Source organism: Danio rerio, chromosome 4 (genome assembly GCF_049306965.1).
Source record: "Danio rerio strain Tuebingen ecotype United States chromosome 4, GRCz12tu, whole genome shotgun sequence".
Lineage (NCBI taxonomy): Eukaryota > Metazoa > Chordata > Actinopteri > Cypriniformes > Danionidae > Danio > Danio rerio.
The window spans coordinates 1,457,185-1,474,580 of record NC_133179.1 but is presented as its reverse complement, the minus strand read 5'-3'; the positions used below and the strand labels follow the sequence as shown (position 1 = coordinate 1,474,580).

General features: G+C 38.2%; 2 protein-coding genes across 12 annotated transcripts in view; one reads left to right on the top strand and one right to left on the bottom strand.

Moving 5' to 3' along the window:
• The window catches only part of mtpn (myotrophin), a 204,430-nt gene that overhangs the window by 160,270 nt on the left and 26,764 nt on the right, over window positions 1-17,396 (top strand). The window lies entirely within an intron of this gene.
• Window positions 7,395-15,690, bottom strand: LOC141381546 (sialoadhesin-like). The gene is made up of 9 exons (XM_073946836.1): window positions 15,626-15,690; window positions 15,287-15,350; window positions 14,790-15,185; window positions 12,290-12,628; window positions 11,941-12,204; window positions 10,778-11,062; window positions 9,527-9,784; window positions 8,374-8,658; window positions 7,395-8,285 (listed from the first exon to the last, which is right to left on the bottom strand). Exons 2-9 carry the CDS (start codon window positions 15,330-15,332, stop codon window positions 8,254-8,256), a joined length of 1,905 nt encoding a protein of 634 aa, XP_073802937.1. The 5' UTR covers window positions 15,333-15,350; window positions 15,626-15,690; the 3' UTR covers window positions 7,395-8,253.

Genomic DNA, 17,396 nt, shown 5'->3' with positions numbered 1-17,396 from the left:
CAAAAATTAACACAACCAAATTAACATGTTGGGAAACAATATGGGTCTATATTCACTGAGAAATACACTCACCGGCCACTTTATTAGGTACACCTTTCTAGTACCAGGTTGGAGCCCTTTTGCCGTCAGATCTGCCTTAATCCTTCATGGCGTAGATTCAACAAGCTACTGGAAATATTCCTCAGAGATTTTGATCCATATTGACATGATAGCATCACACAGTTGCAGCAGATTTGTCGGCTGCACATCCATGATGTTAATCTTCCAATTCCACCACATCCCAAAACTGTTCTATTGGATTGAGCTTGGATGATAAACACACCAGTCTGAGATGATTGAGCTTTATGACATGGTGCGTTATCCTGCTGGAAGTAGCCATCAGAAGATGGAGACACTGTGCTCATAAAGGGATGGACATGGTCAGCAGCAATACTCAGGTAGGCTGTGGCGTTGATGCTCAATTGGTACTAATGGACCCAAAGAAAATCTCCCCCACACCATTACACCACCACCACCAGCCTGAACCGCTGATACAAGGCAGGATGGATCCATGCCACCAAATTCTGAGCCGAGCATCCGAATGTGTGAGCAGAAGTGGAGACTCATCAGAGCAGCAACGTTTCTCCAATCTTCTATTGTCCAGTTTTGGTGAGTCTGTGTGAATTGTAGCCTCAGTTTCCTGTTCTTAGCTGACAGGAGCGGCACCCGGTGTGCTCTTCTGCTGCTGTAGCCCATCCGCCTCAAGGTTGGACGTGTTGTGTGTTCAGAGATGCTCTTCTGCAGAGCTCGGTTGTAACGAGTGCTTATTTGAGTTACTGTTGCCTTTCTATCAGCTGGAACCAGTCTGGCCATTCTCCTCTGACCTCTGGCATCAACAAGGCATTTGCACACACAGAACTGCCGCTCACTGGATATTTCCTCTCAGTCGGAGCATTCTCTGTAAACCCTAGAGATGGTTGTGGGTGAAAATCCCAGTAGATCAGCAGTTTCTGAAATACTCAGAGCAGCCTGTCCAGCAGCAACAACCATGCCACATTTAAAGTCACCTAAATCTCCTTTCTTCCCCATTCTGATGCTCGCTTTGAACTGCAGCAGATCGTCTTGACTATGTCTATATGCCTAAATGCATTGAGTTACTGCCATGTGATTGACTGATTAGAAATTAACAAGCAGCTGAGCAGGTGTACCTAATAAAGTGGCCAGTGAGTGTAGATAAAAATATAAATTTTCAAAACGGTGTGTACTCATTCATGCAGAGCACTACACATACTTAAGGCGGCGCCTTTAATGTTTTATGTTGAGTCTGTAAATTTGTAAAACAAACAAGTAGACTTTGTAACGAAAGGAAGCTGGACAATGGAGTTGAGGACATACTCGCATTTTATTAAAGAGAAGTTCAGACATTTGTCAAAACAGGAGCAAACAGGAGCATAAGGTCATCCAAAATACATTGTCAAAATACAGGCAAATGTTCTGGCTTGGGAAGAAGGATCAAAACACGGCAAGACACACAGGAAAACCCTTTGTAAAGTTCATAAAAATAACAAGACTCAGCAACGTGTATGAGAAAGTGAGTGATATAAATAGTCCAGATATTTAGAGATTATGAGTTTCAGTTGGTGTGTGTGTGTGTGTGTGTGTGTGTGTGTGTGTGTCTTAATCCATTTACTTAATACTGCACACAGAATGGATTGAGTGTCTAATAGTGCCACGCAAAAGATCATCAATGGTTGCATGCTGCTTGTACTGTGAAACATTATGGGCTCCTTACGATTATTTGGATGCTGTGTTGTTCTAATTAGGGTTGGGCATCTAAGCTATAATGCCGATCCGATACGCATCTCGATACAAAGAATACGATCCGATATATTAGCGATACATTTGTGACATATTGCGATGCAACACGATACGATTCACACCCATATCACGATACGATGCGATATTTCAGCACTAACTAATTAGATCAAGTTTATGAGATGATGTGAAAGAGGATGCTGTGCCATTGAATGAGTTTGATTATTTATAAACCAATCAAAACCAAGACTTTTTTTTACAAACTGGCTTTTCTCTCAGAGCCAGAGTGTCAGTTTACAGTAGAGGGCCATTTTAGAACATATAGCACATATTATTTAAGTATTTTCAAGATAAACAGAATGTATAAGTGCAATATATATTAAAAAATATGTATATTTGCACTCTTTCAACATAAATAAATTTAGCATTGCACAACAAGAATTGTGATTTAACTTTTCAACTATGAAAACAAGTTTTACAAAGATATATTTTGCCACTGATTATTCAAAACTTAAGGTTGTGAACTAGCAGTGTTATGCTGCTTTGAAACATCACTGTCACTGTAAACAACAGGCTAATATAAATATAACAAACCAGCAATCTTCTTGCTGTGAGGTGGTCAAACTACCCACTGTGCCACCGTGACACCCAATTATTTTTATCATTATTATTATTAATATTATTATTATTATAATTAAATAAAAATTAACAGGAGGAGGTGTTTAAAACCTTCGTTCTCCGTGACACTAGGCTGAATATCTTTGCAGATGAACAATGCAATAGCATTCGTTATTGGCGTAGAGCGAGCAGAACTGTTGCGCACGGAAAAAAAAAACTTGCAATGCTTTTCTCACCACTTTTGGAGCTGGTTGAAGCAGTGCGAAAGCCGGGGATGCAGGAACACTGGAAGATGCTTTCACAACAACATCGTGGCGCTGCTTCAAGTGAGATTTCAGATTAGTCATACTGCCCGCGTATTTTACAGATGCGCGGCACATTTCGCAAATTGCATCTGTCCTGTCATGTCGTCCATCCTTAAATCCATAATGTTGCTTGCCATACTTTAGATTTAAAACTCAGTGGGGAATATGTTTGTTTTGCTTTTCGCGCTTTCTGAGGGCGCACCACTAGCTTCATCCGCACACCTGATACACTGAGTTGTAGTGTGAGTGTACACATCCGCAAATCCGTTGCTAAGGCTTACTTTATGTAGGTCGATTAAATTATGCGCCAAAAACAGGTTGACAACACTTGTTAATAAATAAAAAATACATTCTATATTAAAAATATAAGCTGTATCTCGGAAAAATCGATGCATCTCGCAAAAACCGATGCATCTCGATTTGCTTCCAAAATTTCATTCATCCTCTGCTGCTCAACCGATGCACTCGCATCGTGCACGCGCATGACCGCGTATCGATACATATCGGTTAATCTTCCCATCCCTAGTTCTAATAGTATTAGTCATTCCAAATAAAATGAATCGTGTGTGTGTGTGTGTGTGTGTGTGTGTGTGTGTGTGTGTGTGTGTGTGTGTGTGTGTGTGTGTGTGTGTGTGTGTGTCTGTCCAAATGCAGCAGTGGCAGGAGTGCTGAGTGCATAGAGTTCTGGGAGTTGTAGTTCATTTCAGTGGCCAAATTGTAGTTGATGATGCTGGTGATCATAACAAACTGAATCGATTTGTTTTGGGACAAGATGAAGGAATTGTGTGCAACCCAGAGTAGCATCTTTGACCCTTAAACACAAAGTCAAGTTGACATCTTTTACCCAATAAAGGCTGGCTATTCGAGGCAGCTTTTCCTATTTTTGTAAAGCATCTGTTGCTCACTGAAGGGTCTGTCTCATGTGTTTCTCCTACAGATGGTGGCGTTTGTCTGCAGACGGCGTTCGCTCTAAAACACACGTCTCCTCGTGTCTCGCTAGCGGCTCTTTTTGGCTCACGCTGACCCATAATCTGCTCCGGCGACCCACGTGCCGTTTCTGTGTTCTTCTCCACACGTTGATGCAGCAGATTTTTAGCTGCCGGGGGACGTAATTAATGATCTCATTAGAGGGACTTGTTAGCGAGGACAGCGGCGTTTGAGTGCACATATGCTCGTTAGTAAAGCGCTTTCATAACTGCTGGAGTTAAAACAAAACACATCGAGGGGTCATTTAGCATCATGCTGTTAAAAAGCATTGGCTGTATCCGAAGTCACCACACGCGGTTAAAGCCAAAGTTATTCGCCATCCTGTGATATTTTCATTTCAAATGATATTTAATAGAGCAGAAATTTTCACAGTATTTCAGTTCATGTTTTGTCTTCTGGAGAAAGTCTTATTTGTTTTATTTTGGCTAGAATAAAACCAGTTTTTAAAACCATTTTAAGGTCAATATTACAGTTTTACTCAGTGGCTTTGGTGCATTGCTCACAACACTATTTACATTTGCACAATAGTTCATGCTTTTCTTTGATAACCTCCAAAAGCGTGTCACATGCTCAAAATGGAGAGCTCATCCCTCAAAAGCAAGTATTGATGTCAATGAACGTGTCTGTGTCATCAAGATGAAGAGTCCTGACACTATTGTTTATGAACATGATAGTCAGATGGCTTTGACATGTTTTCATTGTGATTTTGGTGACACTTTCTGAAAATGCTCAAGACAGCACTGTGTACTATTAGCACAGCCATTTGAAAACTACAGTAAAGTTAGACATCACTGCATTTAGTGAGGTATCTGAGTACAAGACACTGACAAACATACACTTCCTTTGGGTTGAGCTGTGCACAGCTGTAAACAATATTCAGTACATATTGGAACTGAACCTGCAACATACACAGGTCTGTAAAACATTCATGAAATTGTTCAATTTAGAAGACTTTTCCAGGAAAAAATGTCAAATTTAAAAAGTTTTATCAAATTTGCTGGACAGATTTTGACAGCTAGTTTAACATTTGTGTATGTAATGACTCGAGTAATGAAATGTGGACTATTAGTTTAATATGGACGATATTCAGCATTTACAAGTTTAGTTCATTTTGACTGACATGACATAAGCAGGCGAAGCAGTGGCGCAGTAGGTAGTGCTGTCGCCTCACAGCAAGAAGGTCGCTGGTTCGAGCCTCAGCTCAGTTGGCGTTTCTGTGTGGAGTTTGCATGTTCTCCACCGGATGCTTCAGTTTCCCCCACAGTCCAAATACATGCAGTACAGGTAAATTGGGTAGGCTAAATTGTCCGTAGTGTATGAGTGTGTGTGTGAATGTGTGGATGTTTCCCATAGATGGGTTGCGGCTGGAACTTTTTTTTTTTTTAATGCATAAAAACTTGATGGATAAGTTGGCGATTTATTCCGCTTTGGCGACCCCGGATTAATAAAGGGACTAAGCCGACAAGAAAATGATTGAATGAATGATAAAAGCAAATGATAATGTTATCAACAGCAGAGAGTTGTGTGAAAGCAGTTGATGCATGTCCAAAAGCATCTGCAATGTGTTGGAGGGAATGAGAAACTGCTACTATGATGTGCTCAAATGACTGATTGTTTTGAGAATTGCATGAACTGTTTTGCAAATGTAAATAGTGTTGTGGGAAATGCACCAAAGCGACTGAGAAAAACTGTATTAGCCCCCTTAAGCAATATTTGTTTTGAATTGTCTCCAGAAGAAACCACTGTTATACAATGACTTGCCTACTTACCCTAACTTTACACTAATTACCCTTGTTAAGCCTTTAAATGTCACTTTAAGATGGTACTAATTATTGATAATACTAGTATCTTGAAAAGTATCTAGTCAAATATTATGTGCTGTAGATAAATGGACGGATGGATGGATGGGTGGATAGATAGATAGATAGATAGATAGATAGATAGATAGATAGATAGATAGATAGATAGATAGATAGATAGATAGATAGATAGATAGATAGATAGATAGATAGATAGATAGACAGACAGAGGGATGGATGGATGGATAGATAGATAGATAAATAGATAAACAGATAGACAGAGATAGACGGACGGACGGTTGGACAGACAGATAGGCAGACAGTTGGATGGATGGATGGACGGAAGGACAGAACAGACAGACAGACAGACAGACAGACAGACAGACAGACAGACTGACTGACTGACTGACAGATAGACAGACAGACAGACAGACAGACAGACAGACAGATAGATAGATAGATAGATAGATAGATAGATAGATAGATAGATAGATAGATAGATAGATAGACAGATAGATAGATGGATAGATAAATAGATAGATAGATAGATAGACAGACAGACAGACAGACAGATAAATTGCCATATCTTCATCTTATTATATTACATATGATTTTAAAATATTATTTTTTTATTTGTAAATGTCTTTACTACACGTTTCACTGTATTTAAAAATAAGTAAAAGTTCCTCTAATATTTAAATGTATTTACTCTGCTCTTTATAAACATTATGATGCAATATTTGGTTTTTACCAGCAACATTTAACTTGCAAATATTAGGTAATGTAATGATAGGTGTGTTTTTTCTTCATGGCAGACCCCTGTAATCTCCAGACTGTGTTGTTCTGCTTTTATACGTGTAGTTTTTGAGCTTCTCCATTAGCGGCAGAGCTTTTGTCCAGACGTCTTGAGTCATAATGAAGAGTTTATCGCTGTAGGACGAATGCTGAATGGATTCTGCTCCTCCTGTCATATGGAGAACAATAACTCTGTAATGCAGCCCATAATTCAGCAGGCCGCGGTGCTGTTTTTATTTCAGAGGTGTGTGTTCCTGGTGAGCTTGTCTCTCAGTTCCAGCTCAAAGCTCTGTGTTTATGGTGCTCTTACTCCATTAATCATATTTCAGCTAAATAATGGTGTCATGCCGTAATCCATCAAGCAGACCGAGCGCTGAGCATTATAGGATGTAATTACGCTTAAGAGTATGTGCATGGCCATATGTGTGTTTAGGAGATTATATTTCAACATAATACACTCGTGTCATGATTCGGTTCGATACACGATACTGATTTACACATCACACAGATGCTCATTTAGACATTCAAGAGGATTCTGCTGAGCTGAAAATACAGAATTATTTGAGATATGTGCTATAAAAATTATACAAATAGGTGTTAAAATGTTAATATTAATAACTCTGCTTTTTAAAATTAAGTTTTAAAAGATTTAAGAATTAAAATGCAAAATAAAATGCTGAATTTGGTTTTTGAATATTAACATTTCTAATTCGATAATTCTAGAGAATTACTGTATGTCAAATGCAAAAATTTTAAATTAAATGTTAAATTGTATTTTGTAAAATTAATTAAAATTTTAAATTGTAATTTTAGTTATTTTAATGTAAATATTCATAATACCGCTTAGCCAAAAATTACAGAATTATATCAGACACAGAAGATCAATTAAAATACATTCATTATTATTCTATTATACAGCATATTCTAGTGCAAACTATTTGTATTAGAATAGAAATGCTCATAATTCTGCCTCTTTAGAAAAAATTATTATGTTAGAAAAGAATAAATGCTAAATTAAAAACAGGATTGGCGGTTCATTCCACTGTGGTGACCCCTGATTAATAAAGGGACTAAGTTGAAAAGAAAATGAATGAGTGAAAACAGGATTAAACTATTTTATTGTTGCATTTGTGCACTGAGATACATTGTGACACTGAGAGTAATTCTACATATTATAACACATTCAGTTAACAGTCAACTGTAAGTACAGACAAATAAATGCATCACATTAAGATTATCAGCTTGTTCATGTTAAAACTGTGCTATCCAGATTAATTCGTGCAATCTAAATCCATAAATCATGAAAAATATGTGTATTTATATATCTAAATATATGTTTACAGTGTTATTAAAGACACTCATAAAGCATAAACACCAGAAAGTGAAAAGATCAATCTTGAACATTTTAAAGTTCCTGTGAAATCATAATAAAGTTTAACAAAAGTTTATTAATAATAATTTTATTTGTTATAACTGTTAGTTAAACTCACATTTCTCCCCCTGAAGATAACATTAAAACAAAATTAGGTTATCTATAATCTCACATGCTCCAAAACTGTGTTAAATTTAACATCAGGAACATATAATTATAATATTCAAAGCGTGTAGTTGTCACTTCCTCTTAAATGGATCAATTCTTCATTCCTCATTCTTTAGTTTTTCACCAGATCTTCTGACCAGTCAAATGCTCTCTAGGATCTGACATGCCTCACCCCCCCTTCAAGACACTATTACTGTACAGTTTGAGCTCAACCACTCTCACCTGCAGAGCTCTGATTAAAACACATTCCTATAGGCTGTATTTTTTAAAGGAGCTACTCTGTCCTGCTGTCTTCATGTTTGACCTCAAATTACGTCACACATCCAACAAAAATGCACATTTAAAGCACTTCACAGGATCACAAATTCAATGCTTTGGTTTCTTGAATGCTAGCTGCTGTGGTCGCCTTCAAATGTTAATCGTCAGCAGGGTGAAGACAGAAATTGGCTAAGGGAGAAATTTATAAGTAGTTTAAACTATTAGAACTTGTAAATAAAAGGGGTGTTTATACTTATAAGGTGTAAATGGTACTTACATTGGACTTCCAGCAGCACTGATGTGTTCTGAGTCCCGTGTTGGTTTTCAGCTCTGCAGTAGTATCGTCCACTTTGAGACCGGTTGACATTGCTAATGGTCAGGTTTGTGTTGCTGATGATCAAGTTTGGTCCGGTCTGCACTGGTTTCAGGTCTCCTTCAGTGTGTCTGTACCAGCTGTATTTGACTGCTGGGTTTGCTTCACTGCTGCAGCTCAGAGTCACTGAATGACCCTCCACAATTACACCAGCTGGACTTACGTGAGCAGATACGCCTTTAGGAGCATCTGGTGAAGGAGAAAACAAGGCATTATTTTGTACCAACAAAGGAGCATGGGGAATATGTACCCAGGGCTACATTTTTGGGAACCGAGAAATATGTGACTGAGGTGCATATGGCTGCATTTTGTGTGTAAAATCTGCAGATCGCCAGGTACAGTATCAGACGTCTGACTTGGAGTGCAGTGGGATTGGTGTTTAAGTCCAGTGAAGGAAGGTTTCAGAAACCAGGTAAAATGAACCCCTTCCTATATAAAGCAGTTTAAAATTATGGTAAAAGCACAGCGATGGCTTGAACTAGTGCTAATCTGTAGTAGTTTGCTTTTGTAAACACTATGGGTTGGGTTTAGGTAAGGGGACAGGTGGGTCGTTTAATATCATGCTGATGTAACATGCACAAAGTCAAGCCGATTGGTTTCTCCCACAGATGTGCAAGAGGAGGTGGAGATTGGCAGAAATGTCAACAGCGCCCTCTGATGGATTTATAAGAAAGGTCACATACTGGACAACATCACTGTAGTGATGTATTTAAGATTGTATATGGTGCCTTCTAGTGGATTTGGCAAAACAAAACATATTTCTTGGTTCTAAAAATGTAGCCCTGGGCACACGTCTCCAATGAGCATGGGCTGACCAACAACATTTTGCAAATTAATAATAGTATAATAGTAAGGCTATTTAACAGTAAACATTAAGGTCTAGGTTTGACATGTATTTGTCTAGAATAAACACTATATGTGATCATTTTGCATGAACAGTATTCTGTTCAGCAGATTTCCAATATTCAAACTGAACATCCAAATACTGTACATTCATTAGGTCTTCAGTGCATTGCTAAGTTAGTTAGAGTATATCCGTAAAGACTCTAATACTCACACTGCACGTCCAGCAGCACTGATGTGTTCTGAATCCCGTGTTGGTTTTCAGCTATACAGTAGTATCGTCCACTGTGAGACCGGTTGATGTTGTTGATGGTCAGGTTTGGTCCAGTCTGCACTGGTTTCAGGTCTCCTTCAGTGTGTCTGTACCAGCTGTATTTGACTGCTGGGTTTGCTTCACTGCTGCAGCTCAGAGTCACTGAATGACCCTCCACTGCTACACCATTTACATGAGCAGATATGCTTTTCAGAGCATCTATGCCAACAAATATGTGAAAAAATTATTTAAATGATTAAACACAATGTTCCTCAAAGAAGGGTAGTAAGACATTTGGATATTTCACTTTCAACAGAACATAACAGAATTAAAACATTGAAGGAATCTGGAGGAGTTTCAGTGTGTAAAAGAGAAGGGCGCAAGCCTAAGCTGAACAACCGTGATCTCTGACCCCTCAGGCAGCGCTGCATCAAGAATACTTATTCATCTATAAGCCAGATCACCACATGAGCTTAGGACTACTGCGGCATACCATTGTCAAGTACCACATTATGTAGTTACATCTACAAATGCCAGTGAAAACTGTACTCTGCCAAAAGGAAGCCCTATGTTAACAGTGTCCAGAAACGCCGTCCACTTCTCAGGGCTCGGAGGCATCTGGCATGGACTATCACACAGTGGAAACATGTACTGTTCTCAGATGAATCAGTATTTCAGATATTTTTTGGGGAAATGGATGCTGTGTGCTTCGGACAAACGAAGAAAAAGATCATCCAGACTGTTTCCAGCAAAAAGTCAAAATTCCAGGCTCTGGCATGGTTTTAGGTTGTGTCCTTGCCCTTAGCGAAGGTAACTTGCACTTCTGTGATGGAGCATTATTGCTCAAAAGTACACAGAGATGTTGGAGGACAATATGCTGCCTTCTTTTCCAGGGACGCCCATGCATATTTCACCAAGACAATGCACAACCACATTCTGCACACATTACAGAGTCCTGCTGTGGAGGAAGAGGACACAGGTACTGGACTGGCCTGCCCGCCTGCAGTCCTGACCTGTCTCTAATAGAGAATATGTGGTGCATTTTGAAATGCAAAATGCGACAATGAAGACCCTGTAAATGTACTTATGAATTTAGAAATCACTACATTCTTTCTTTTTTGTATTTTCCATACGGTCCCAACTTTTTCTGATTTGGGTTGTATTTTTAATTTGAACATTTTGTAAAGAAATATAAAGACACTTTATACTTACACTGCACGTCCAGCAGCACTGATGTGTTCTGAGTCCCGTGTTGGTTTCCAGCTCTGCAGTAGTATCGTCCACTTTGAGACCGGTTGACATTGCTAATGGTCAGGTTTGTGTTGCTGATGATCAAGTTTGGTCCGGTCTGCACTGGTTTCAGGTCTCCTTCAGTGTGTCTGTACCAGCTGTATTTGACTGCTGGGTTTGCTTCACTGCTGCAGCTCAGAGTCACTGAATGACCCTCCACAATTACACCAGCTGGACTTACGTGAGCAGATACGCCTTTAGGAGCATCTGGTGAAGGAGAAAACAAGGCATTATTTTGTACCAACAAAGGAGCATGGGGAATATGTACCCAGGGCTACATTTTTGGGAACCGAGAAATATGTGACTGAGGTGCATATGGCTGCATTTTGTGTGTAAAATCTGCAGATCGCCAGGTACGGTATCAGACGTCTGACTTGGAGTGCAGTGGGATTGGTGTTTAAGTCCAGTGAAGGAAGGTTTCAGAAACCAGGTAAAATGAACCCCTTCCTATATAAAGCAGTTTAAAATTATGGTAAAAGCACAGCGATGGCTTGAACTAGTGCTAATCTGTAGTAGTTTGCTTTTGTAAACACTATGGGTTGGGTTTAGGTAAGGGGACAGGTGGGTCGTTTAATATCATGCTGATGTAACATGCACAAAGTCAAGCCGATTGGTTTCTCTCACAGATGTGCAAGAGGAGGTTGAGATTGGCAGAAATGTCAACAGCGTCCTCCGATGGATTTATAAGAAAGTTCACATACTGGACAACATCACCGTAGTGATGTATTTAAGATCGTATATGGTGCCTTCTAGTGGATTTGGCAAAACAAAACATATTTCTTGGTTCTCAAAAATGTAGCCCTGGGCACACATCTCCAATGTGCATGGGCTGACCAACACCATTTTGCAAATTAATAATAGTATAATAGTAAGGCTATTTAACAGTAAACATTAAGGTCTAGGTTTGACATGTATTTGTCCATTTGTCTAGAATAAACACTATATGTGATCATTTTGCATGAACAGTATTCTGTTCAGCAGATTTCCCAATATTCAAACTGAACATCCAAATACTGTACATTCATTAGGTCTTCAGTGCATTGCTAAGTTAGTTAGAGTATATCCGTAAAGACTCTAATACTCACACTGCACGTCCAGCAGCACTGATGTGTTCTGAGTCCCGTGTTGGTTTGCAGCTCTGCAGTAGTATCGTCCACTGTGTGATGGGTTTGTGTTCCTGATGGTCAGGTTTGGTCCAGTCTGCAGTGGTTTCAAGTCTCCTTCAGTGTGTCTGTACCAGCTGTATTTGACTGCTGGGTTTGCTTCACTGCTGCAGCTCAGAGTCACTGAATGACCCTGCACAATCACACCAGCTGGACTCACATGAGCAGATACGCTTTTAGGAGCATCTGATGGAAGATAATTTAGACCACTATTTTATAATTCATAATAGTATTTATAGATCATCTGTGATTGAAGTGATTCCTGTCTTACACTGAACATGTAGCTGACGGGTGCTGGTTGTTGTGATCTGCCGCTGTATGTAGTGTGTTGAAATGCAGGTGAATTTAACTCTGTGATGACGGTGAGTCACGGTAAACATCAGATCAGAGAAGAGATGTGTTGGGCTTTGATGCTGCTTTTGTGTGACGTCTTCATTGATGAGGTTTTTAAGAGTTGAGCTCCATGTGAGAAATGATGAATGAGATGGACAGTAGAACATAGAGCAGCTCAGAGTCACTATTTTTCCCTCTATCACCTGTATCACCTCCATCATCTCCATCACCTCCCGCTGATCCTGAAACAGACGCACTGTGGGTTTGGGTGGAGACTCTGAAACACACACAGATATTACAAGGTAACATATAGACCATCATATTGACCTTACATGCATTTTTGTGATTGTTGTAGAACTTTCGATTCAGTGGCTTATGGGAAAATAACTAGGAATAATAAACTGTAGAAAACTACTTGCTCTACAAACAATGTGTTCATGACTATACATAAAAGCAGAAGGATAGTATCAGTTTACAACATCAAGCAGATATTTTTAATGTCTAAAATTAGTATGTGAATGAGACCGGAAGTCTCAAGCCAAAAAGAATCCAATGGCTGCGCCCGCTCTAACGTGAAGAATAAGGTCTATGTATAATGAAGTTCACTATCCACATTATTTTGCAAAGTAAAACTATACTTTTTTGGATGCATGAGAATTCCTGTTTATCGGCTATTCAGTGATCAGTTTAACAAAAAATCAGTTTAACCAAAATACTAAGAGTAACACTAAAACGACATTGTTTGTGAATAAAATAATAAATCAAAAATAACTAGTTTGCAGTAGCATGGATATTGCATATTTGCAGTTTTTTCATCAATTCAAGGTACAGTAGGTGATTTGCCAAAAAGCTAACCGGTTAGCATAATATATTTGAAACACAACCCTCTCCTGCCATCCAAAACCCCGCTCCTGAAACACAAATGCGCTTATTAAAGATGACAGAGAGCCACTAGATCATGTCATTTGCCAGTTAGAAAACTTTATATACCTTATAATACTACAATTCCCAACAAAAAGTTGTGTAGAAAGCAAAACATGTAATAATGTGTAATATTTCATGCAAGGATCGCTGGTCCCATGCTGTTCTAAAGCAACTACTGAATGCTTAGTGCTTAGACGGTGGCATGCAGGAATTAGACTTATTACTAAGCCATACTTACTGTACATGCTATTTTAGAGTGAATATTCAGAGTAGCAGTGAACACTATCGAGAGCGTGTCACAAGCTGTCATTGTTCAAAAATGAACTCATGTGAATACAAAACCTCTTTCAGCTCTGTAAAGCAGGCAAGGCGGAATAGTGCTATTTACCAGAGGTGGGAGTAAGTCACACATGCGCAAGTCACAAGCAAGTCTCGAATCATAACCTTCAAGTCTTAAGCAAGTCAAGTCGAGTCCCTGCTTTTCTCAAGTCAAGTCATACAGTAGCTTGGTCACTTTCAAGTCAATCAAATTTTTGTCGATTTTCCAATCTTTTTCGAAATTTTTTTTTTGCAACTTATATTTACATATATAACTTTCAGTGTTGTATGTAATGTTTAATATATATATCAAACAGGTATTTATTTAACAAGTTATTTTGAGTCATTTAACTCAAGTCCAAGTCAAGTCTCAAGTCATGACAGCCAAGTCAAGTCGAGTCTTTTTTTGGATATTTGTCAAGCAAGTCTCAAGTCCTAAATTTTGCGACTTAAGTTTGACTTCAGTCAAGTCATGTGACTTGAGTCCCCCATCTCTGCTATTTACCGGTGTTTTTTGTAGAACTGAATATAAATCTACATTATCGATGCTGCCATAGGCCCTTATGAAACTGAAATATCCGCATCAATCCTTCACTGGGAGATTTCAGTAGCTGAACAACACTTCTGTTCATGTAACCCATTCATAACACAACACAATATACATCTTTCCGTAACTAAAAACATACTGTAACATGACCTGTCTAACAGAAATCCTTCAGCCATGGTGTCGTCCTTCCTCCAGCATGCAAAAGTAATTTCAAAATTGATTTAGGATTTTTAAAAGTTTCGATTCAGCATTTGATTTTACCGCTGTGATTGTCTCGTGTGCACATTACGCATATATGCGCAATTGGAGGATCTGCGTGAACAGAGGTGTGCGGTTGTACATTTGCACTTGTGCATTTGTTGACAGACAGTTTGGGCTACTTATCGGAACTATGGGAATTGTCGGCCTGACCAATTTAAATTGCACAAACATTTTATAGTTTTATGCCTTACCCAGAATATAAAACTGCATATAAACACATTTAGATCATTTACTGTAATCAATAAAAGAGACTTTCAACCGGCACAACAACACATGCTTCTGAAGACAATCTCCTACTGCACCTTTAACTCTTGTGTTAATGAATGAAACTGGAAGTTTTACACATTAAAAACAAGGTGGCAGAAGCATCATAAATAATTACACTCACCTTTGAAGGCAATTTCAACTTGGGAGTGTTGTGGACTTTTGTAGCTATATTGCAGTCCACCGCTGCATTCAATCCTAAAGAAATATGACTCTCTGTCTTTTAGATTGAGATTATCAAAGCGAGTGCTGCAGTTTTTCTCTGTAGGAGAGCCAAAGATTTCTCCTTTTAGGAGTCCACTGTCTGGGCTGCTGGAGTCGAACACTACAACTTCAGAGACACTTTCAAAAAAAAACAAAATAGTATATTTTTCATATTTTAACCATAATCTCTTTGCAGTATTAGTGAGATCATATCTGTATCTCTGATCAATGTCGAATGAGCAGGGTATAAAAACACAGGATCCTTTTAGAGCTTCTACTCTGTGTGGCAGACTGATACTGAAGCCACATAAAACACCTGAAACAAACACAAACAGACTCAAGTAACTAATCCAACACAGTGAACATGAAGAGTTAAGTCTGATTTAAAAACAGAAGAATAATCTTTAAGAGTGAGACCTTGTATCAGACATCCAGTAATGATTAACATCACAGATATCTCCATTATTTACTCTGACTCCTGCTGATTTACAAATAGAGAAACGCATTTAAAAACACACAATTATGAGTTTGTTTTATTGCTGAAACATTTATCTATAGTTCCTATTTAAGTACAAAACTATAGTACTAATCAGATAATAAATGGAAACAGAATACAGAACAATAATAAAACCAATCCCCTTTCATTTAAAATGTTATTGTCGAATAATTTAAAATGATTATTTGATTTTATTATTATTTAATATCTTAAAACAGGAGTAAATGTAGATTGTACTATGTTGCATGTAAATGACTTACCACCGGATGTGTGTTAAAAACGAGTGAGAAGAGATCTCGAGATCTAATGCTACACTTTTCACAGTACAGTGGCAGATATGCGCGTTAAATATTTTACCACAGTTTTTAGCAACTGCCCTTTTAGTCTGAGCTGTGAAAAAACTATAACCTTTAAAGGAAGTCAATTTCTGGTTACAATTGAACATTCAATGTGTTGTTAGATTCAATGTTCAGTATTTATGTTGGTGTTAAAAATACTGTAATGCCTTAAAAAGAAATAAAAAGGGTATTTGGACACAAACCTGGAGACATTTGACCAAAGCATAAAATATTGGTGTGTCTATGTGGAGTCAGCATTTGTGAGATGCTCAGTAATTATAAACCAGTCCAGCGGTGCCCAAGCTTTTTCTCATAAAGGACCAAAAATCTAACTTGATTGAGGGCTGTGGGCTGAAGTCAAATATACCAAATTATATTACATTAAATTTGCCATGGGCTACTTCCTCATTTATTTGTTAGTATTTAAAAATAACTAGAAATCATTGCTTTACAGTTTTTACAATGGCTATGGCAGTTTTTTAAATACATTTAACAAGTTTGCTGAACTCTTAATGCACCAACACACCTAAAACACACAATTGGCAGAATAGTTAACTTCATGCTCAAAAACACACATTGTAAACTAAACTCCAAAGCTACGGTCTTCTGCATTTGGCCACGTTCTCATCCACATCACACCTCATATATTCTCTGGCACGGCATCATGGGAAGACTTCTCTTGTTCCTTTTTCACACAAGATCAGCCTAAATAGTCCTCAATTAGAACATATGATCATGTGATTGGAGAAACCTGAGTGTGATTCCTATGGGTATCTGCTGGGATTTATGTAGCTATATTCCTGCAATACAGTTTTTTACAATGGCTATGTCAGTTTTTTCAATACATTTAACAAGTTTGCTAAACTCTTAACGCAGCAACACACCTAAAACACTCAACTGGCAAAACGTTTAACTTCAGGCATTTTAAATTTGTGTTAACTGGATGCATTTTGTGTTAAAGCAACAAGAAATGTGTTAATTGTATAGCCTACAAAGACGGATGTTGTGCTAACCGTGTTAAGAGTTTAGGACACTTGTTAAATGTATTGAAATTACTGTCATAGCAAGTGTAAAAACTGCAAAACATTAATTAATGATGCAGTATCATTTTTTTTAAGTTTTATAATGAACTTGTTAGAGTACAAACATAAACCATGTCATTTATAACACAATAGTGAATAGAGTTCAAAGCTGAATACAGTAGTCGAGCTGCTCCTGATTTGCCTTGATTTGCTCACCGATGTCTTGTGCATTGTCCTCTATCAGTCAAGTGACAGAATTTACATTTTTAAAAGTCTGATTCATTTGCAACATTGAAATGAAACATTTAATTTTAGTTAGCTTTTTTTGTAGTTCCTCAATTAAACAAAGAAACAAAAGAGCATGTTAAATTTGACATGACATCTCTGTTAGAGGCAGGCCAACTCCCCATCATACTCCCCCTCTGAGGGCCAAAACAAAGATTACCATGGCCAACTTTGGCCCGTGGGCCCTAATTTGGGCATCTCTGAACTAGTCCATCAGTAAAATTACATTATCTCAAATATATCCAAACCAGTTACAATGATTAGACTCCTGATTCCCATACAAGTATGTAATGAAAGTGTTGTGGTAAATGTCAACATTGCTAACTTCTAAGTTGTTCTGTTGAATTGGTTCTTTTCTATGAATTACTTTATAACAACTTACACAC